Source organism: Sylvia atricapilla, chromosome 5, assembly GCF_009819655.1.
Source record: "Sylvia atricapilla isolate bSylAtr1 chromosome 5, bSylAtr1.pri, whole genome shotgun sequence".
In the NCBI taxonomy this organism is placed as follows: Eukaryota; Metazoa; Chordata; class Aves; order Passeriformes; family Sylviidae; genus Sylvia; species Sylvia atricapilla.
This window is the reverse complement of record NC_089144.1, coordinates 11,032,412-11,054,744: the sequence shown is the minus strand read 5'-3', so window position 1 is coordinate 11,054,744 and position 22,333 is coordinate 11,032,412. Positions and strand designations below refer to the sequence as shown.

Sequence of the window (22,333 nt, the reverse complement as noted above, 5' to 3'; positions counted from 1 at the left end):
TTTATGAGTTAACCAAAACCCAGCCCGAACATCCACAAACTTCAAATTAGATTTCCCTGCATTCATTTTCTTTTCCCTCTCTCCTGCTCTAATGCCATGACTAAATGAGTATGACTTTCTCAGCCCCATTACCACAGACACAAACTCTGGGAAGGGCCAAGGGGCACAGCACAAAGCTAAACAAAGCTAACATTCTGAAACCTTTTCAGACTCTCAGCAACTGTACTTGAAGCATCAGAGATTCATAAATCTTCCCTTAAAAATATATATAAATGATTCCAGGGTACTTTCTTTTAAGGGAATGGTCCTGACAAACAAGGCAGATGAAGGGATATATTTAAATACAATGGCTTTTTTTTTTTTTCCCAAGATTCAACTTTAGACTTGTCCAGACCACCAAACAGCTTGTCCAGGAACAAGGCTGGCATGGTGAAGAAAGCAGCAGTGCTGCACTTCCAATAAATATTACATCTGTGATCAATGTTTTTTAGCCATTGTTCTATTTCCTACAGAAAATGTTTTAAAAATTTCAAACTTCATCTAGTTGACTTTGCCTCCTTGTATACATGTATATTTAATTAAGATTAAACACACATATTAAACCCCACAACTACAGTCTAGTGAGCATTTGCTTCCCCTGTTTTTGAGGGGAACTGAAAGTATTTTGTATTTTACTCTGTATTTTTTACCTTTACAGTCCCCTGCTCTTGTTTTACATGCTTATGCATAAGTACAGGATCATCAAATCACCCTCCATCAGCTGGCTAATTACAGAAACCATTAAAGGGTCTCTCTCGTGCCCTCTTTGCTTGCAGTTTTTTACTTCAACAGTTTCTTGTTCTGTGAAGCACCTGTACTCACATGGTTTAAACCACAAATAGCAAATAAAGACCAAAGAATTAAACCTCTTTAAAAGTTATGATAAAGTTATGATTCAGATTTCACAGTATAGAGAAAAGCATCTTAGATGACTGCTAGTAATGATTTTCTCTAATGTAAGCATAAAAGAACAGCAGTTTTATTTTCATTTACAATTAAGAGATTCTCTTGTACTGCGTGCTATTTATAAAATGCAACACTCTTGCAGACACACAATTTAGTTTAATACAAAAACATCTGGTTTTTCTCTATTCTTCTGGTCAGCCAATATTGCATCACACACTAAACTATTTGATGATTTACACCTTTATTAGAGTTAGAATTTTATTTATTATAATTGCTTTTTAAGCATGTTGATGTCAAATGCTGTTTTAATAACATAACATTTTTTGTTACTACATATACCTATGAAAATGCATTTAAAATGAAGTCTCCCTTCATGGAGTTGTCAGGTGCAAAATATTTCATAATCATCTGGGAGAGAGTTTAATAAGAACACTTTGAATCAAACTCCTTTGGTCAAAAATGTTAAAAATTCACCAATCCTAAACCTAACATAGGAAACAGTCTGATGATTGCATTTATCTCAAGGAATTATTTGTCATGATAAATAATACAAAAAAGTGTTCCCAGATTACAGACTGGTAGTATTTTACAAAGAGATTACAAACAGGAAAATAGTAACTGGTAATATTTTACAAATAGATTACAAACATGAAAATATTTTAGTATTCCTTCCTAAATTGTAAATGAAGGCTGACAAATGTATTGAGATTCGATTTCTCAGAGTGTCTAAAGTATAAAACCAACAAAGCTCTACTTGTCCAAGGAAAGAACAGAGAGAACACTTGCAGTTCTGACATTTCTCTTTGCAAGAAATCTGGACCAGGACAGGTGTTCTGTTTAGGAATGTGCTAATTTATTGCAATACACCAGGTGTAACATTCTCTTCTCCCCACTTGGACAGTTCTGCCAGTTGGCACACAGAGGTTTGACCATCAGGGTTCAGGCCACTCCTCACCCATTCTGACATAAGAAACACTGAGGTAAGAAGACTGATTTTACCTGCCAAGGCTATTAGGAAAGGTTACTCCCAGTACACATAATGGGGGAAAAATATTTCTTTGTAAAATACCCTTTCAAAAAACCATGATTACCCTGAATTGTAACTGAATGCTAAACAGGTAGCTTTGCCTGTGTAGTTTCATTCACATGTTCTCAGATGACAATGGCAAGTCCAACTGAAAAGCACATTTCACATTAAAGCCCCTGCACAGTTACTGTGTTTGATACCTTTCAGCTGCCCAGGCTCTCCACCATCATGCTGCAAACGCTCCCACTGTGAGCTGAAAGACAGATAGTGCAAATACATAAAGATGTAGTATTTGAGTCTTTTAGAGAAAGCCACCTATTGATATATTCTAGTTTTGTGATACTGGCTAGGATACAGTTAGAGAATAATTAAAACCACAAGATTTTACTATCTCACATGTAAATTCTAATAATCTGTATTTGACTGTATTAATCTATATGGCTATGTATTTGATAAAAAACAGCAAAAATTACGTTAAAGAATAAAAGATCTAATTGTAAAATACCTATTTCTTCCCCTCCAACCACCATGAGTAAGCAAATATGCACAGCATTCCAAGTTTCAAGAATAATGCAGAATTGCATAAAAAACTAAAAACACTGATAGTTTTAATTCTTTTTAATCTGCTTGTTTATGTTTGAGAGAAGAACACTATAATTACTTCATAATATAATTCTGAAGTCAATGGAAGTCATCAAGATGGATTATTCTATCAGTGAAAAATGCCCCCAAGTAGTTTGGTGTTTTCCTAAACAACAGCAAAAAACAATCACTTAAAAACTTCCCTTAAGGAATGACATTGCTAGCAATTTCATATTTTGGATCATTTTGCATACCACAAGGGGACTACAAAAAAAAGATAGGTTTGTTGAAGGAACTGTTTTGGCTTGTTTTTTGAAGTTCCTCATGAACAGAGTTTATCTGCCATAAGCCATAAAACTTAAAAGCAGTAAAATAGGAGCTCAGGTAATACCTAAATTACAATGAATGATAAAACAACTCATCAATGAGTTAAGGTTTTCTCCAATGTCTATATTACAGGCAGAAAAAAAAGGTTCATTTTCCTTTCAGTTAAGGTAGCACAAAAGCTGATAGCAAAGTTCTATCGCTATAAATTACATGGTCAAGAAAAAAAAAAAAACAACAGAGTAATAATAGTTCTGTGGCCAGAAAAACTGATACAGTGATTTTAATTCCTCAAGCATTTACTGGTACACAGAAGTAAATCCTAGAACTGTTAGACAGAAAGCTGGAATTTCTAACAAAAATCAAGTCAAGCTCAAATTTATAGTCAAAGAAAACAGTAGAGGGAAATTACTTATTTGGAAACAATTCACAAGCTATTTTGTATCATAATCTTCTATTACAACCTAATTAGAGTAGGCAATTACACAATGTAAAAAGTCAGGAAGATCCTGAGTAGACTGTGTAATGAAGATCAATATTGAATATAAATAAATATTTGAGCCAAACAGAAAAATGCTGCATTGTACAGTGAAGTCTAGCTTGTACAATGCAAAATCAATTCTCTCTTTGAAGGAATGATCACATCTCTAGAACATTAGCAAAGACTTCTACTACACACTAAGGTTGTGACCAGAATACTCTATAGCCTCCATGACATTCAAAGGAAAGAAATCAGTATGTTTTTACCAAGGTAAAGAAACCAAGCAACACTGAATGATCTCTCTTTACACAGTATAACATCAGAATCACCCATCTTAAAGGTGGGGAGGACATTGAACCTAAGCCAATTACTACCACCGTGAATGAACACCACCATCCTTTTTTCCAGCAGTCTGGCAGCTTACAAAATAAACAAGGAATCTAAAACAACACCAAGAAAAATAACCATTAATAGGACACCAGATTTTAATGCTGTCAAAAATGGAAATTCCATGTAAGAAAAAAATCTGCCTTTGGAAAAGAATATAAGGGATCAGAAAACACAGCCAGCAAAAAAAACCCTAGCTCTGTCAAACAAAGCTAAGAAACACAGATACTCAAAATCTGTAATGTCTAAAGAATTTTGAGGCCTGCACACATCCTTGGTACAGTGAGTATCTGGCAAGCCAACAGACACAGCAGTGTGTTTTAAACTGTGCCTGTATATTCTGCTGATGGATTCCCATGCTTGGTAGTTTCATACATTACAAAAAATGGATCCAGCATCAGTGGAAAGGAGAACAAAACCTGCTGCCACTGCTTTACTTATTGAATCCATTATATGCTACAAATACCATTTTGTTTAAATTTCCTCCTGAGATACGCTATTTCTAACAGCGTATAGCAAGAAAGAAATGCACACTAAAGAAAAAAGATTGCATCTAGCAAAAAAGAAACACAAGCCATGAAACACAGTGAGAGGAAGGTTGTAAAAAACAGCAACCTTAACAAAGCAAACAAGCCTATGCCCTCCAAATTACCTGGATATTTCCCGGAGATAAACAGTCTGCATCGCCTTCTTCAAATGAGGCTCAATGTTTTTCCAGAGTTTGCGGGTGTCGCGTTCATTTGCTGCAGCAAGGCAGAACCAGCTCTGTTAAACACTGAATTCACACAACACTGAAACTCATGCCTGACCCCTGAACAGCCACAGGCACGACACAGTCTAACACCCTGACTCTGACATGCCTTAGGATGATGCACCATCACCATCCATCCAGCAAGTACATGCTGCCACACAAGGCTGTTTCTCTACGACTGTTCTGAGATAACCTGTGTCAGTTTGACAGCACCTCTCCTCTTGTTTCTTTCTTCTCTTAGCCTTGACAAAGAAATAACTTCTCCCATTACTTTGTCAAAGTCCTGATGGTTGAGTGAGGAGAAAGATTTACAGGAGGCAGGAAAATTTTCAGGGTATTTCCATCTTTGCTTCCTAAAACACCACCACCAAATACCATGTACCGCTTCTGCTACAAGTGCTAACAACTGGGAGCAACTGGATTAAGCAATGCTTCGACCTGAGACACCACTGTGCGACCCCACACAAGGATCAGGGCAACGCCTTCACCAAAACCCACTGAGCAGCAGCTGCTCTCTCATACACCCACTCAAATCAAAGACACAGCCTTACCTTCCCCTCTGACCACTGGTTCACAGTATTTAGCAAAATTGAGCGCTGCCTACAGAAAGCAAAAAATAGAATGTATTAAAATACTATCTGATCCAGCTACAGAGTGTAACCAGCAGGGTAATTCATTCCTTTGCAAAGCCAACAAATCCTTTTTCAATAATTATGTCACTTGCTTACAAACATTACACTGTCAAACATGGCAAGATTTCTGTACCATGAAATACAAACAGAAGTAATCTATCACAAGTTATATGGCTTTGAGCTCAGCAAGATCTGTTTATTGTACTGGAGGGTTGCATTTTTTAACTAACATAATTTACCATTACAAATGTAATAAAAATGCTTTCATGAACTTTTCCTACTCCCTTCATTTTCAGATAAAACTTTCCATTCCAGGAGAAGTTCAGCACTCTTAAACACAAGCAGAAATTATTTATTTTTAAAAAATTATTTTAAAAAAATGCTAACATGTTCCATATGCAAATTAACACCTTTTGCCTAAAGTAAGATTAAGAGATTTTTGACAACATTGTAATCTAGACTTCCTTCTAAAATGTTTAAATCAGTATCACACAGAGTTTTATAAAATACCAATCCTCAGATTTCATTCTCTTTTTGTCCTATTGCACTTTAATAAATCTCTGTGCTAATTTACAAAACTCAAGTGTAACTTCCATACATAAATCTACTAAAATTCCAGAATGTATTATTAACAATCACACAAACAGCACACACATTTAGAGTCTGAATACACGAAGGAGTTCAGAAGCCTGCATACAGTTGTGTCTGTCACTATCTTCTATGGAAGAGACTTGTCAACCACATGAAGAGTTTAGGGTTCAATCATATAAGTATTTTCATAGTGTTGCACAAGCAAATAGTGCATCTAAAGCTAATGAAATTCTCATAAGCAGAGCCACTCAAGTACGTGTCTGCAAGAGCTGTGACCCTGGTTTCTATTTCTGTCTCCAGCAATCTGATTTACATATAAAACCTGTGCGGTTAACAGACAAATTCAGCTGAAATTTAGCAGCATGTTCCTGAGGGAAAACACAGGCAGAACATTTGGATCATCTCTCAAGCACCGATTTGTTCACTGATCATGTCAAACTTGTAAAATTTCCTTGTACACAGTATAGTAAATTAAATAATAATTGGATTAAGATAACGTTTGTGATTATTATTAAGCTTATGCAAATGTCACCATCAAGTAACTTAATTTTCTTCTGTTAAGTTTGTTTACTATTACATTATATGGTTAAAAGTCCTTTTTCCAAATACTTTCAATTTATTACCAGAAAACTACACGACATTGGAAGCCCTTTACAGCCACCAAAACAACTGCAACCTTTGTTACAGATTTTAGGGCAACTACATTTTAAGCTAGCACATTCTTAGGAGGGGAAAATTACAGTAGATATAAGGAAGACTTTTTTACTATGAAGGTGGCGAGACACTGAAACAGGCTGCCAGAGAAGCTGTGGATGCCCCATCCCTGGAAGTGTTGAAGGCCAGGCTGGATAAGGCTTTGAGCAGCCTGGTCTAGCGGAGGGTGTCCCTACCCATGGCAGGGGACTTAGAACCAGACCTTTAAGGTCCCCTCCAACCCAAACCATTCTATAATCTCTGATTTTCTCTTAGTCTATATTCAACAATAAATCTAGACTTTCATTTGGTAAAAGACATCCTAAAACAAAACAGGAACTGTAAAGCAGCTCATCTCACCAGATGTCGAAGTTCTTTCAGGTCCCTACAGACCATGTAGAAGACGCCAAGCAAAATGTTGATATATGCAGAATAGAAATCTGCAGAATAATCTGGGGGATGATTCTGAGACAAGATCTTCTGCAGATGTCCTGTTTAAACAAAAATAAATTTTGCTGTTTTCAAGCCAACTTAATAAATTGACCACATTTGTGAAAAAACAAACAATAACTATCACTAAAAAAACTCCAACAAAATCCACCAAAACCTACACTGACTTGAAGAACCAGCAAACGTAATGGAATCAAAACATTACTTTGAAATCTTCCGGCAAGTGGAAAAAAGCAAGACTTTGACAGGTTATATGAATATAGACTTTTACATTCCAGTAGCTATTACATATTCTGAGTTCTGTAAAAGGCACACTGATAAACCTGGAAAAAACTTTTGAATGTCCTTTGACAAAGTGTAATGCAATCCCCAAAAAGCAGATTAAAAACTTAGTTTACCTATGCTGTAATCTGGAAAATACATGGTGAATGGCTCAAAGCACCCAATGTTTGGACGGAAGAGTTCCCACACTATTTCACTGAGCAGAACAACTGTCACATTTCTGTCAGTCTACACAGGGAAGAGAAAAAACTGACTGAGAGAGTGACAAGGAGAGAAATAACAAAAAACCAGTGCATGTTAGAGCATCAATGAGAAAAATTATTATCGTGACTTTTCTGTTTCACAAAAATCATTAAATTTACAATTTATTACTATGCTAGTAATTTGCATTAAAGCTTCAGCTGGCCTAATCAAGCAGCTCATACATTTGCAAATCTTTATAATTATATGATATTTCTCTCCAACACTTACCATTTCACTGACAGGTAAGCTTTGTAGGGTGATGTACAATAACAAGTAGATTCCAACCCCGAAATTAAGAGAACATTTTACTTTAGTAATTAAACACAGACTTTCAAAGCAAACTGAAAATGTCAAAAAGCAGAAAGAAATCTCAGTGCCTCTGGAACCAAGCTATCTTTCACTTTACTTTAAAGGCAATCTGGTCTTTAAAAACAAACACACACACACCCCAAACCAAAAATATAGTATTACCTGTTCACTCTCCCAACTATTTTACTACTTAACAGCAATGGGGCTGTTCATAGTAATATATTTTTGTAACCAAGTTTTTACTGACAAAATACCTCCTTCAGATTGGATACTTTGATCAATAAGTAACAAAAACCTTCATATTAAAAAAAACATTGTTTTATTTTGGTCACTCTTCAAAGTACTAGTTTCTTAATATGAAGCTAAAATTCATGTGAAGATATGTCATTCTCTCTCTTTGCAAGATTTTTGCAACCGTACTCAAAATTTTGCCTAACAAAAGATGCTTTTAAATTTGGTTCTTCAAGAAAGTGAATGCTGCTGTGAATGACTAGAAAGACATTTAAATACTATTCCCTTCCCTCAAAAGCAGTGAAAATCTTTTTTTACTTCCTTTTCCCACTTCTTAGGGAAGTGGCACCCACCCATACTCTTTACTGTTTCTTCTTCATTTTTATGGAACATAATGTTTTTTCCCTTTCAGCAAAGAAGTCTTTCTGCATTTCTTTCAGTTGGTTTCCTCTCCCAGACCTCCTAATGTTTCAGCTGCCAGAACTGCTAAGATATGTTCAGTTCACTTCCTGACTGATCATCCAGTACAAAGAATTTCAGTACTTGCCAACACAATCCTCAGAGAAATTAAGCATCCATGACCTATTCATCAGCAGCGCCCTGCCAGTCCCATGATATCCCTCACTACTACTAGTGCTGTTTCTGGTGTCCTTTCACTCCAGGAAAGGAAGAGAAGCAAGAGATGTGCTCCTACAGCATTGCTCTGCAACATTGGCTGCACAGCTCTTTTAGAAAGCCTCAGTCCAGAATCCAGAATTTAAGCAACTGGATCATCAGTATTCAAGACAACAGTCTTGTTGGAGGTTAATTTTGAATCTGGGAGTGTTCCTCTGGCACATATAAATCTTAGTCTATGGGGTTTTGATCCATGAATAGCAATTACAGACCCATGTTTGCCTCCCTTCTCTGCAGAACAGGTTGTTTCTGCTTCAGGAGCAGCCTAGTCCAGAACATGGGCAGAACAAACAAAAGAGACAGAAAATGCACCAGCTGTCAGGATTAAGAACACAGCTGTGAATCAGTCTTCATTCAGTAGAGAAATCAATGTGACCAGAAGATTAAGAGCACCACACAAAAGCTTTGAGATAACAAGTATAATTTCAGCTATTTACATGTTCAGACATTTCAAAGTACCAGCAAGTTCTGGTTTTGTCTTCAGCTTCTTTTCAGGGAATGTACCATTTTTGCTTATTTCAAGGCAAAAGCTTTGATGCTTCAGAAGTGAGAAAGGAAAGCACACTGTGGTTTACTCCAATCAGAAACTTACTGCTGCACAGTTCCAGAAGTATGAGAAAACTCTCTAACAAGTCAAAGAACATTCACAGCTGCTGAACTGTGCAGCTCCAGCCAAATTAAACAGCTCGTAGTCTACTGAAGATCTCACTCTTAAAAGGACAAATAATCTAGAAATGACACTATATATCTGACACAAACCTCCAAATAATCTACAACACATGAGGCATCGTAAAAAAGATACCATTAACCACAACTTTTAAAAAAAAAAAAAGGAGTCTAATAAAAATCTCACAATGTTTAAATTCTAGTTTGGTTCCTAGTTTTGACCAGTTTTGGAGGGGTGAGACTTAATTTTGCAACTTCTGTCATCTAAATAATCACTTATCTTGATCTGTGAGCCTGGATGTACAGGTACCACACGTTCAGTTACTTCCAACAGACAAGACACATATGATAATTCCTTTCCAGACACTTACCAACTCTTGAAGCCTAAGAAATGCTGGTAGGATGTTTGCTTCCATTTCCCTCAGCTGTTCTGCTCTATCCAGAACCTTTTAACAAAGCAATGACATTATACAGACAAAGTCAACTCCCACTCCCACATGGACTTAAAATTAATTCTTAGCTTGGAAACTGAATTGGAGAGACCATTGCTTCAAATGTGCTTCCAGGAATCCCAAGCAGCTCTGCATCTAAAAACATCATACAATCCCTAGACAAGCAACATTCTTATGCCTTATGGCAGGAAGAATTATTATTCAACACCAGTCAGGAGTACCACAACAAAGCCATGATATCCTTAACAACCATTGAAACCTCCATTTTTTCCCCAAAATTCTTCTTATTTTCAAATTTACATGTAGTACAGTAGCACTGTAACTACATGCTCACTCTAGGAGAGTTATCTTTTCCTACTAAGAAATTACTTTCCAGAAACAAGTAAGAGCAAATCTTTTTCATTGAACTGAATTTTAGGAGAAACTTTTCTTGCAGCCTTGGAATTTATAGGATTTATTATATGCAAACTTCACATAGCAGTAACAGACATGTAGCATATGCACAGTTTAAACAGGAAACATCTTAAGCAAATAACATTTTATATTCTGAAGAACTAAAACAGAAGCATGAAGACATGAATGGTCATCCTTTGGTAAAAAATGTGTACTTTCAGCACACCTAAAATCTTGACAAGAATGAAAAAAGATAATAGAAACACATTTCTTCCTGTGGCTTATTTACTACCTGCAATATAAATCTAAATTCTGAAATTCATTACTTCTTTTGAGTTACTGCTGTTGAGGTTAAAAAACAGATCCCTAGAAAAATATATTTTTATCCTACTATGTATCTTCTCTCCACCAAAATCTTAGGATATCTATCATTTCCATTGCCCACAATAAGGAAAAGAATTTTATGTGTACAACCAAACATTTTCTGAAAACATTTCAGAATCCCACCACTTACCTGAAAGAATAACTCTGCATCACTACCTGACACTTCTTGGGAATTTATTTAAAACTACAACATATGATTTTATACTGGTATCTGCATTGGTTCCTGTAATAAGTGACTTTACACTACAGACCAAAGAGGTGCAATGTATTTTCACTAACAAAAAACTGCTTATTGGACCCAGTGACATGCAGCTACCAAACACAAAGCTTTAAGGTCTTGACCTAAGCAGATCACACTTTTTAGTTAAATGGGAAACTACAGTTCCTACTTAACAGCAGAAAAAATACAGTGACCCTGTTTTGTGGAAAATGTCAAGTGGTTCATAGAAACAGCTTTCCCCCAGGTCTATAGATCTATGCCTTATTCTTTGGTGTCCATATCAACTTGTCACTCTGTAAGTTTTAAAAAAGCCTATTCTTTCTAAAACTGACTGCTCACTTATATTAAAAAAAGTAGCTTGATACTTCTGTAAAGTGCTAAATATTGTAAATGTATGAATGACTAAAAGTTATATCTACTCCAATTTTTCAGGAAGTTAAAATGAATAAATTCATTTTTCATAAGCAATCACAAGCATTCAGCACCCATGCTTGGGTTAAGAGAAACATTCAGAATTCATTGCTTGAAAGTAAACATTTGTCTTAATTTACTCTGAGTTAATTGAGCTGAAATATTACATTATTTACCACAGAAATTAAATGGAATAAGTTAGTATTGCCAGTTTATGCTACCAGCACACTGGTCTTCCATCAGTCTCAATTTAAACCACCCTACAGTAAATGCAGACGGCAGAGGTTAATAAACATGAATTGATTTCTCCCATTCCTGTCTGTTCCCGTGCAAAATGTAAGTGAAATACTAATTTAATACTTGATTCTTCTGAGGCAACAACTATTTTCATGATACAATTGAACCTCTGTAGTTATGTAATGCCTTATTTCCTACACCATTGTTCAAGAACTTTCTAATTTTCTGAGCAATGCCAATTTGCATAGAATACATGAAAAATTCTTTACTGATACAGAATAGTTTTTAATCCAAACAGTAATCTGAAAGTAAGATTTTACTGTAAGAAGTATTATGCAAAATACACTGAAGGTTATTAGAGAGATAAATTTTGCGCTTATGGAATTCCTGAAGAATGTCAATATAATTTTGTGACAGTAAGCTCAACCACTTGTCTATTTATATCTTTTTATCTGTTTTAAGTGTTGGTACTTTACTTTTTTCATTCCACTTCTAAGAAGTACGTCAAATTTATTAACCTTGTGACTTATAAGAAACTATGAGATAGTACTGTTTCCACTAAACATGATATGAAGTTATTTAACTCAGTGGCAAAGCATTTTTAAATGGGAATAAAACATATTTAACTATACTCTGTGAAACAGAATGAAGAATGTTCAGTATAATTATGAATTTCTTGTTTGACTGCAAAAAAAACCCCGAAGCAGTATGGCCACATTGAGAGCTTAATCACCCTGGGTAATCACTCCATGCTTCTCACAGCAATCAATCTTAAACCACGTTCTTGTTTTCTTAACTAATCAATTTCAATTATTTAAAAAAAAAATTAATTCCTACTGCTGGCCTGAAATTTTGGTCTGAATATTCTGCAGGTCCACACTATATAGATACATTTACACATCACTGATACTACAGCTTTCATATTGTCTTTTCATCAGACCTCTTGTATGACTGAAATTCGTTTCCATGTTCATGTCTCAGCACAATCAATGCTGTTATAGTCTGCAAATTTTGACTCCTTTATGTAGGTAAGATTATCACAGTAAAAAAACCCCAAAGACCTAAACCAAATCCTAGTGTTCTAGTATTACACTGATTCAATCATTACTGCAACCTAAAATCTTGATTGTTTTTCCTGCAATCTGCAGGAATTTGACCATATCATAAAATTCAGCATATCTTCATTTTTTTCATTGCAGTCTTTTTTTTTTTTTTGCATCTTAATTTTAAAACTACAGGTCTTGTTTCTGATGGCCACAAGTGTAGTTGAAGATGTAAGATCTCAAAAGCACTTTTACAGAGGAAGTTATGCATTTTAGTTGCTTAATATTATTTTTAAGTTCTGTTCCAGACAGCCAAGCCTTGTCATTTGCATTCTCCATATTCCTTCTGCCCTATTCCCCACCTCTGCTTTCTCACTAGTGATGCTATTCTCACAAGAAACAGATAAGCATGACTTACTAATAATAAAACAAATAAAGGCTCCCTATATTTAAAGATTTTGTAACACTATTACATCCCCAATTTAAATGTGTGCTATAATTTATGTCTATTATTAGTTATGCTATACCATTTTTGTGCAGAAAGAAAATCTAAAAACAGGAAAAATACTCACCTAAAGCCTGTAAGCCAACAGAACGAATCTGTTGACAGCTTCTGAATGAGGTCTGTGGAGAAATTTTTGTGCAAAGTGCTCTATAAGGCACATATTTCACATCCAAATTATCAATAGCCATTACTCACACCCTCTTAGCAGGAATGAGGCTGGACATGACAATCAAATGACTTACAATGTACAATGTTTGATCCTGAAGCTCCCGAGCGGCCAAAGCTTGTTTAAACAGACGAACAAAGTCATTCAAAGAATCACAGTGCACAGCAGAGGTCTGCTCTGAGCCAGAACAGCTCTGCAGCTGGATGAGAATCTCTTCTAGAAGAAGTCGTGATGTGAAGTATTCCACACAGTTCACAAACACATGAGGAAGCTGAGGAGAACAAGGAAAACTATACAATTGCATTTGGCTTTTTCAGTGTAAATACTCCAAAAAGAGTTTTCTCTACCATATGAAAGAATGAAAGAAACCATACCCTGCCAACAGAATATAGAACAAGGACCAAAAACACTTGTTCAAAAAAAGGGTCAGTTATGTACCTAGTCAAAATATTATGTATCACAAACTGAAGAGAGAGCTAATGAATCTTCAAATGGAAGTATACCTTCTAATTATGTTTAAAAACTGAAGTACAATGCATCCTTTAACAATGTTGGGAACTTGTGAGCAGTATACAATAAGAAAACCAAACAGCATTTAGTTCAAAGTCATTTAGACAACTGTACGACATTACAGTGCCATAAAATGGTTTATTACGAATCACAGTGTCGAGAAAACACTGATATCTCATCTTACATTACAAAGAAAGTAATCTCCCCAGCACATTCCCCAGCATTAGTGTGAATGTTTTTGGCTTTTAATGCACACAAATGATAAAGTGTAAGCTTCTATATCAGAGTCATGTGATCAGCATGACTGTGCAGAACATTTGCAGAAAACCAGATCTTTCCAGAGCCAAGAGTGAGTAAAAAAACCCAGTGTTTGAGATATATTATAAGTATTAATTTAGTAATATCGAAAATCTACAGTCATTTGTCTTTAAATAGAAGGCACTACAACCTATAAAATAGTACCAGTAGTCAAACGTACCTAAGGCAAAAAAGATAAGCTGTCTTTAAAATAGGTTTGCTAGAAAATTATCTGCACAACTCCATAATCTCTGGTAAGGCAGATGCTCTTTTTCACACTGAACATTAAAACCTCTGGAAAACATTAGTCACTGGGATGCAGGAATGTCTATAACAAAAAAAAAAAAAAATTCAAGTACTTCATTCCAGTCTTCCTACTTAAAATACAATATGATTCAGCAGATGTGGGGAGCGCGGGTACATGCTGGCAATCCACTCACACAGCATGTACTAAAAAGCTTTTCTATGATTTTGAACACCATTAAAAGGAAAGGGCTCCATCGCCAAAAAGCAGCTATTCAGTGCTGCACCTCCATAGCAGAAGGAAAGCTGGGTGCCTCAGATGTGACTCACCCCACCACAGCACACAGGAGACACCCACACGTGGCACAGGGAAGTTCTGCAGAGAGAGTTGCAGCTAAAAGCAGCTGCTCCCCAGGGCCCGGCCACAGCAGCACACAGTGTGAGGGGTCAGTGCTGTGGGCAAGGCACCAAAGGCTGCTCCATGGAAGAGCATCATAAACCCCTCCCTGCCCTCTACCCTTCTCCCTCTGCAGGATCTTTAATGAAGGGGGTTCTGCATAAAGCCTGCAGATCAGTGATAAGCTCACCCCGGACAAGCTGAAAGTATCAGGGCTATAGAAACACACAGGTGAAAATGTATGGTTTAGACACAAAGTGGGCACCTGTCATTGGATTTAAATCCCTGAATTTCATGACTGACAAAAACAGAGATATTAACACGTCTAGAAGGACATTTCTTCTTGGGTTTTGAGTCCAAGATTCCCTTAATTAGGGGTTTTTTTCCTTCTCAAAGTCCCATGCCAGAGTTTGAAAGAGTGGAACTCACAGCTCGGTCTTGAAAGGTGTTTATTAAACATTTTATCTGAAGGTGAGTACACTGCCCTACACCAGGCTTAGAACCTTGATAGACAAGGCTGCCAAAAGTATGAGACCTGGTGTACAAGGTCTCTTAAAGGTTTCCAACCCAATTAACTCTTGAAATGTACTATATTTACAGTTTTGTACTGATAATTACGACTAATTCCAGATATGCAATTTTTCACATCACCTACATTCTACCCATCTTTGTGCCACCGTCACAGCAGAAGACAGAGTAGAAGAAGAAGAACTTAAGACATCACCCAAAATTCTCCATCTTGTCTCTATCTACTTCCATTCTAAAAACCCAAAACTACAAATTTTCACCCTGTGACAAACTAAACTACTATCTAATTCAAACTTCTGTTGTTCTCTTTCCATCCATAAGTGTTGACAATTTTTCCCGTGGGCTAAGGTCAAAGGCAATGCCTTCCTGGGGTCCCAGCAGGGATCCAAGACCCCCCAGGGCAGTTTGAGGGGTTTTCCCCGTGCCCTGGACTCCAGCAATTTCTGTAATGACACCCTCCAACTTAGGAGGACTTTAAAACATGTTTTGGAAAAAATTAAAACAAGGAGTCAAAGGAGTTACTTCAGGCTAAGTCATGGAGACAAGCTGAACAACATTTGCCTCCTTTTTTATCTTTATTAAACTTTCTTTAAAAAGTTATTATCATTTATATCATATTTTAGTATGCACAACTTCATTTTATCTTAAGTGCCCTAGTGAGAAGAGTGATGCATTCATGACACAGTAAGTGAAGGAGAAGAATGTGGAAGGCAGAAGTGGTTCAGGAAACAAACCAATTTGAAAAAGTAGAGGCTATTTTGAGGATCCATGGTTATAAACTGTAAATTCAATATCCTTTGTGACCATTCTTACCTGTAAGGTAGTTAGAAGAGTTTGCATCACATAAGTCTTCCCACTAGATGTATGTCCATAGATAAAGATGGATGGAAAACTAAACTGCTGACGCTAAGGGGGAAAAAAAAAAAAGTTGTTGCTGTTTCAATTTTTCTTTTCATTCAACAGATAAAAGATTTAACAATGAACTTTCCCCCTGAAAGAAAAGTTATCTCCTAAATTGAGGCATTAAATATAAAATATACCAATTATTATGGAATCAACAAGGTCAGGTTTTATGTTACATCTTTGCTGAAATGCTGGGAGGGTCATTTGCAAGAATCAAGTATCACAGAACTGCCAGTGAAACTGCCATAACAAACAACAAAAACACACACAAAGAAAAGCAGTGGGCTCTTAATTCAAATTAGTTAACGAACTGAAACAAAATCTTGGCAAGCACAAATTGCAAGCCATACATTCCCCTAGCTTCTGCAAACACTACAAATTGCTTTTCATTAGCACCAAACAGAAAAAAATTAAATAGTGTGAAGGAGAAGATGGTAATGCTTTCTCTTCTTTCACAAAGTAATATTTGATATATCTATTTATTTAATGGCCCTGATGTATTTCATGTAATTTTTTAAGATGCAGAAAAAATAACTGAATTATTCTTTTTTATCCATTGTGAACAGGCTTTCACACAGGTGAAAATGAAAAAGCAGGTTTGTGTTTTCATTTCTAAGAATTTTGTATATTGACCTAAAAATGAATGCAAAAATAAAATTGACACTTGTAATGTAAAACAACAGTCAATTTATGCAAGAGGAAACATTCTTGTGCAAGACATGCAGGTTTGAGCACCTGTACATCAATCAAGAATTGAAGTATCTATTTTTGAGCTGCTGCCACTATGCTTGTAGAACACACATAAAACTTGAATATGGTAATTTGATGTTATTATTAGTAGTATCTGTAATTAAAGACAGAAAACAGATACCAATTTCTAGCTTGTTACTGAATGTAAGCGGACATTCTGCAAGCAAACTGCTTATAAGTTTGCAGATAAAAATCCCCATTACTTTTTACCACAGCTCTGTGAAGCAGTAACAGAACCAATTAACAAGCCAGTGATCTCTCCCTCTTATGATCCGCCTCAAAACTACTAAGAATCAGAACAATTTAATGTACTTAGAATTCTGGCACTCAGATTAACAAGTCAAAACCAAATACACTTTCTACACTGCAACTGAAAAAAAAATTACCCCTGAACTTTATGTCCAGGAGGAAGAGACTTACGCCCTGGTATTAATTGGCAAAGACAGAATAGAATTGTGGCAAAATCAGCCATCAGAGAGACAAAGACACAAATAGCTCTACGTTTGTTTAGGTCCTTCCAGCTGCAAGACATCTTTCAACCTTCCAACATACCAGAACCTACTGCCAGACACTAACATTAATGATGGTAACAAAAATTTCAACTTCAACAAAGAGGCAACCAAAGCACGTTCACAGTGACATCACAAAACCACCCTGAAATTTCTGTTCTCCTCCTTTGCTCTGCTCAAAGAGGGAATACAAAGAGCAATACACAGAATACCTCGCCAAATATGGACAGCAACATGGACACCTGGGACTCCCGACAAGGCACCAAACTCTCCAAGTGCAGCAGGTCAGCTGCTGGGTATGCTGGATGCTCAAGATTAGGCATTTTGATACTGCTGTAGTTAGTCACCTAAACGTGCACGTCCCTTCTGAGGTGCAGAGACAACAAATCAAGTGACCTGGAAAATAAAATGTTTTCACGATCATTTGCTTCCATACGCAAAAGGAAAATAAAATGATAATTGACATAAAATCTAAACAGACATTCTAGCTCAAAATAAGATGATATGATAAACTTATGACTATGATAGACTTCAAAGACTTTGGTAAAATTGGACTTAACTGTGTAAGGCATTATACAGACATTTCCACACCAGACAAATCCAAAAAAGCAAATCAAAATGGAAAGGTATATAGGATAGGAGCAAATCAATACAAAAAAAGGATTATCCTAGTTTAGTTAACTGAGGAATTACACATTTAGTTCTAGTTTTATATACATTGAAAAGTAGCAAGAGAATAAAAATTAGTAGATTAGCCATAGATCATCACCACCCTGAACAGCCAATAAACTAGGATTTACAAACAACAGGAAAGAGGCAGGACACAGGGAAAGATAAGGATGACTAAGTAATAGACCTCTGGCTGCTAACAGGAACACTAACCCCATCTTGAAAGGAGCAGAGGCAGATGAAGAAAATTCAGATAGGAAAGACTGGAAATACTCCTTAAAAATAGTAGGAGTCCAAACCAGTTACATAAGACTGTAATATTAATGACAATCTACCTTTTAGACAAGGACTAAATAAGGAAAAACAAAGGTCTTGATTGCTGTAACACTGGGATGGCTGAATTTTAGTGACAGAATATAGAAAATCACCTCAGTCAAAGATATTCTTTGTCTGCACTTCTAAAACTGCTGGAAAGGTGGTACTTTTACCTGTTGTGATACAGACAAAAAGCAGAGAGACAACTGAAACAACCTCAACAGCTGGATTCTGGCTTTGTGAAACACAACACGATGATCAAAAAGAAAGTTTGGAAATTTCATTAAGGCAATAAAGATACCTCAGCAACTGACGGGGTTTATGTTATTGAGACAAAGACAAGAACAGAGCACTCCCAAAGATTTTATATGTAGGTATTTATGGACAAATACATTATGCTGGTCATAAGTACAACAGCACAGGAAAAAAGATTAGGTTATCAGAAGGAAATCAGGAAGAGCAAGGTAAAGGGAAAAACTGTTCTGAAAGGAAAAATGCAGTAATGGATTGCACTAACAAGAGAGCTGCTGGGGTACAAGGAGGTTTGTAAACATAAATGTATTTATGGAAATACCTTAAAATAGAATTCCTTTTGGGACCAATCTCTGGTAAGTATTTCAATAAATAGATTGGAGAAAAAAATTCTTCTATTTTTACTGTCTTCAGTGTTTTCTGAGGTAAAAGCTGGGATTGTAGAATCATCAACAAAAAAATCAGTGAAATTAATGAAGGAAAAAAATTGATATCTCTGATGATATGAGTAATTCAGTACTTGTATTACACCTACTTGAAAGTAATCTCATGACACATAACAAGGATTACAGTTACATACCAACAAGGTAATTCCAAAGTAACTCGAAAAATAAGTTTATTTATAAGTTAATCACATATTAAGTATGGGAAATCAAAGTAACGCTGTTATCAGTGGCAAAAAAACCCCCACAATCACACGTATCAAGCAAACTATTTCCTATACAGAGAATCATACAAACATCCTTGGCTCTTTCCATCAGCTTTGAACAGGTCTGAGCATCTCTCCACCGTATCTATTCAGATATCTCTTCAAAATGAAATGAAGACACAAAAACCCAAATAGCTTGATTAAGGCTGCTCTCTAAAAAACTAGCCAAGTATATCAAGCACGAGAAGAAAAAAAATATTACAGGAGCCTCTAAAACAAGGACAAACAAGTTGGGGAAAAAAGTTCTAGAAAAGGCTGAAAAAACTGTGTAAATATAAGGAAAGGAGAAAAAAAAAAAAACAACAACAACAACAAAAAAAAAAAAAAAAAAAAAAAAAAAAAAAAAAAAAAAAAAAAAAAAACAGCTCTTTTGCTGCACTGGCTATATGAAAACAGGGCATGAATATGGCCTAAGTGCATCTAAAGCCATGAAGTACTTCAGCTTTTCAAGGCCACTTCCAGGCAAACTTCCCTCCGGGGAAGCACAACTCGCCTGCCCATGGCACCGTATCTGCCAGCCCTGTCTGCTTCAAAACACAACAACAAACCCACCAAACACCCTGCAAAGGGCAGCTTTCACCAAACACATTTTCATTTGGATGAAAACCTACATCTCTGCTGGCTATACGCAGTTATTTTAATCTCCAGCGAGACCTATTCATGAGCTCACGGGAGAAAGGATGCTTCGAGCAACGTGTTCACAAAGCAATTCATTTGGATTAAATGGCAATGATAACACAAAGATAAGTATCGCCCAAGGCTTCAATTCAGGATGTTCCAGCCCAGGGAAGGTTGTAGGTGTGACTTCAGCCAGACCAGGAAGGTACAAAAAGCACTTTTCGGCTGAGACAGAGTAAGGCTGTTAAGTGCACAAGTTAAACTTCACGGCGGGACTTCATTATTTACTAGCACTTCTCTCAACTCACTGATCCCAAAATACCTACACTTGGCAGCCTTTCCACACTCTAGCATAAAAGATGACACACAAAAATGACTGAATTTAAGCGATTAGCACGGTTCTGCGGCCCCTCGGCGCTCACAAGCCCCTGGCCGGCTCGGGCGTGCCTTGGCTGAGGGGGAATGACGACCCCCGGCCTCCATGAGCGCGGCTTAAGGACTGCTTCCGCCACGCGTGTGTGAGGCTGAGGGCGCTCCCGGCCCAGGGGGCAGCCGGGCCCGCGGCAGGTTTCGCTCCCTCACCGATTCCCACCGGGAAAGCGGAGCAGGAGCAGCTCTGCCCCTTCTGCTCCTCACCGCGCTCCTTCCTTCCCGCCCGCCCCGGCTCCGCTCACCGCCGCCTCACTCGCTCCCGCCGCCGCCGCGCGCCGCCTCCCCGCCCTGTGCGCATGCGCCGTGAGCGCGGCGGGGCGGGGCGGGGCGGGGCGGGGCGGGGCGGGGCGGGGCGGGGCGGGGCGGCCGTGAGGGGAGCGCGCCGCTCACCCAGCCGGGAATCCCGCGGGATACCCTGTGTAATCCCCAGGGAGAGCTGTGGGGACACTGCCGCTCACCCAGCCGGGAATCCCATGGGATACCCTGTGTTATCCCCAGGGAGAGCTGTGGGGACACTGCCGCTCACCCAGCCGGGAATCCCATGGGATACCCTGTGTTATCCCCAGGGAGAACCACCGGGACAGTGCCGCTCACCCAGCCGGGAATCCCATGGGATACCCTGTGTTATCCCCAGGGAGAACCACCGGGACAGTGCCGCTCACCCAGCCGGGAATCCCATGGGATATCCTGTGTTATCCCCAGGGAGAACCACCGGGACAGTGCCGCTCACCCAGCCGGGAATCCCATGGGATATCCTGTGTTATCCCCAGGGAGAACCACCGGGACAGTGCCGCTCACCCAGCCGGGAATCCCATGGGATATCCTGTGTTATCCCCAGGGAGAACCACCGGGACAGTGCCGCTCACCCAGCCGGGAATCCCATGGGATACCCTGTGTTATCCCCAGGGAGAACCACCGGGACACTGCCGCTCACCCAGCCGGGAATCCCGCGGGATACCCTGTGTTATCCCCAGGGAGAACCACCGGGACAGTGCCGCTCACCCAGCCGGGAATCCCGCGGGATATCCTGTGTTATCCCCAGGGAGAACCACCGGGACAGTGCCGCTCACCCAGCCGGGAATCCCATGGGATACCCTGTGTTATCCCCAGGGAGAACCACCGGGACACTGCCGCTCACCCAGCCGGGAATCCCGCGGGATACCCTGTGTTATCCCCAGGGACAGTGCCTCTGCGGGAGCCCCGGCACTGAGGCATTTCTCCCACAGGGACGGGCGTCAGAGCGTTCCAAAATGCGAAACGTGTGAACTTTTCTTAAGAAGAGATGTTCTTTGATCTTTGTATGCTTTATATGCTTTGAAATCCAATCAACAAGAAGGGAGAATTAATCCGTGAAACAGAGAAAGGCGAGCAAGCTCTGAGTGGTGACCAGCTGTCAGACGAGCTACATGGTTAAAGTCATGTTAAGGTCAAGGGCTGGAAATGTTTCAGTGTTTCAATGTTCAAATGTTTCGGGGCAGTTTAACAAGGCTTGGGAGGAAGGATGCTCTTACTCCTGGTGGTGGCCACAAAGGATGCACAATGTCCGGGCCTCAAGGACAGTCCGCAGAACGCCCGAGGTTAGCACAAAAAGTCAAAAAGCCAACCATGCCAAATCAGCTCCGACTGGGGGAAAGGTAATTCCTGCAGGGACAAATGGTGACCATGGGCCCAAGAAATCCCCAGACCCAAAAGAAGAGAAAGTTTGAGCATGCAGACTAATTAGCATGAGAAGCGAGAGAATCATTAGTTGATGAATCCTAATTAATAAGAGAACTCTATAACTTGTAGGAAATGAACACTAACTCCACTGTTTGCTAAAATGTACAAATAGTAAAAGGTTTTGATAAGTTAGGGTGTGATTTCTGGAATATCACCAAGTGCCCAGGCTTGTGCAACTCAGGAAAAAATAATCAGTGTTTCTCTTGAGTGTATAATTATTGGCTTATTGCACACCAGGGAACAAATCTGATATCTGTGGACAAGTGGAGCCCAGCTTACACATATAAAGTGCACATAACTTATATGTATTCATACACAAAACTGCGTAAAGCCAGGTCTGCAGAGTCTCTGCTCCAGTCAAGCCCTGAAAATACATAACCATATGTTCAAATTACAGCTGAA

General features: G+C 38.3%; 1 protein-coding gene across 1 annotated transcript in view; it reads right to left on the bottom strand.

The window, feature by feature from the left end:
- The window catches only part of ORC5 (origin recognition complex subunit 5), a 60,621-nt gene extending 43,015 nt beyond the window's left edge, over window positions 1-17,606 (bottom strand). Inside the window, exons 1-9 of the mRNA XM_066318699.1 lie at window positions 17,430-17,606; window positions 15,869-15,961; window positions 13,157-13,351; window positions 9,641-9,715; window positions 7,262-7,373; window positions 6,774-6,904; window positions 5,049-5,097; window positions 4,399-4,489; window positions 2,173-2,225 (exon numbers count right to left, since the gene is read on the bottom strand). Of these exons, the coding sequence (XP_066174796.1) occupies window positions 2,173-2,225; window positions 4,399-4,489; window positions 5,049-5,097; window positions 6,774-6,904; window positions 7,262-7,373; window positions 9,641-9,715; window positions 13,157-13,351; window positions 15,869-15,961; window positions 17,430-17,540 (910 nt within the window). The 5' untranslated portion in view covers window positions 17,541-17,606. The remainder of the gene's footprint in view (window positions 1-2,172; window positions 2,226-4,398; window positions 4,490-5,048; window positions 5,098-6,773; window positions 6,905-7,261; window positions 7,374-9,640; window positions 9,716-13,156; window positions 13,352-15,868; window positions 15,962-17,429) is intronic.
- Between the last annotated feature and the right edge of the window lie 4,727 nt (window positions 17,607-22,333).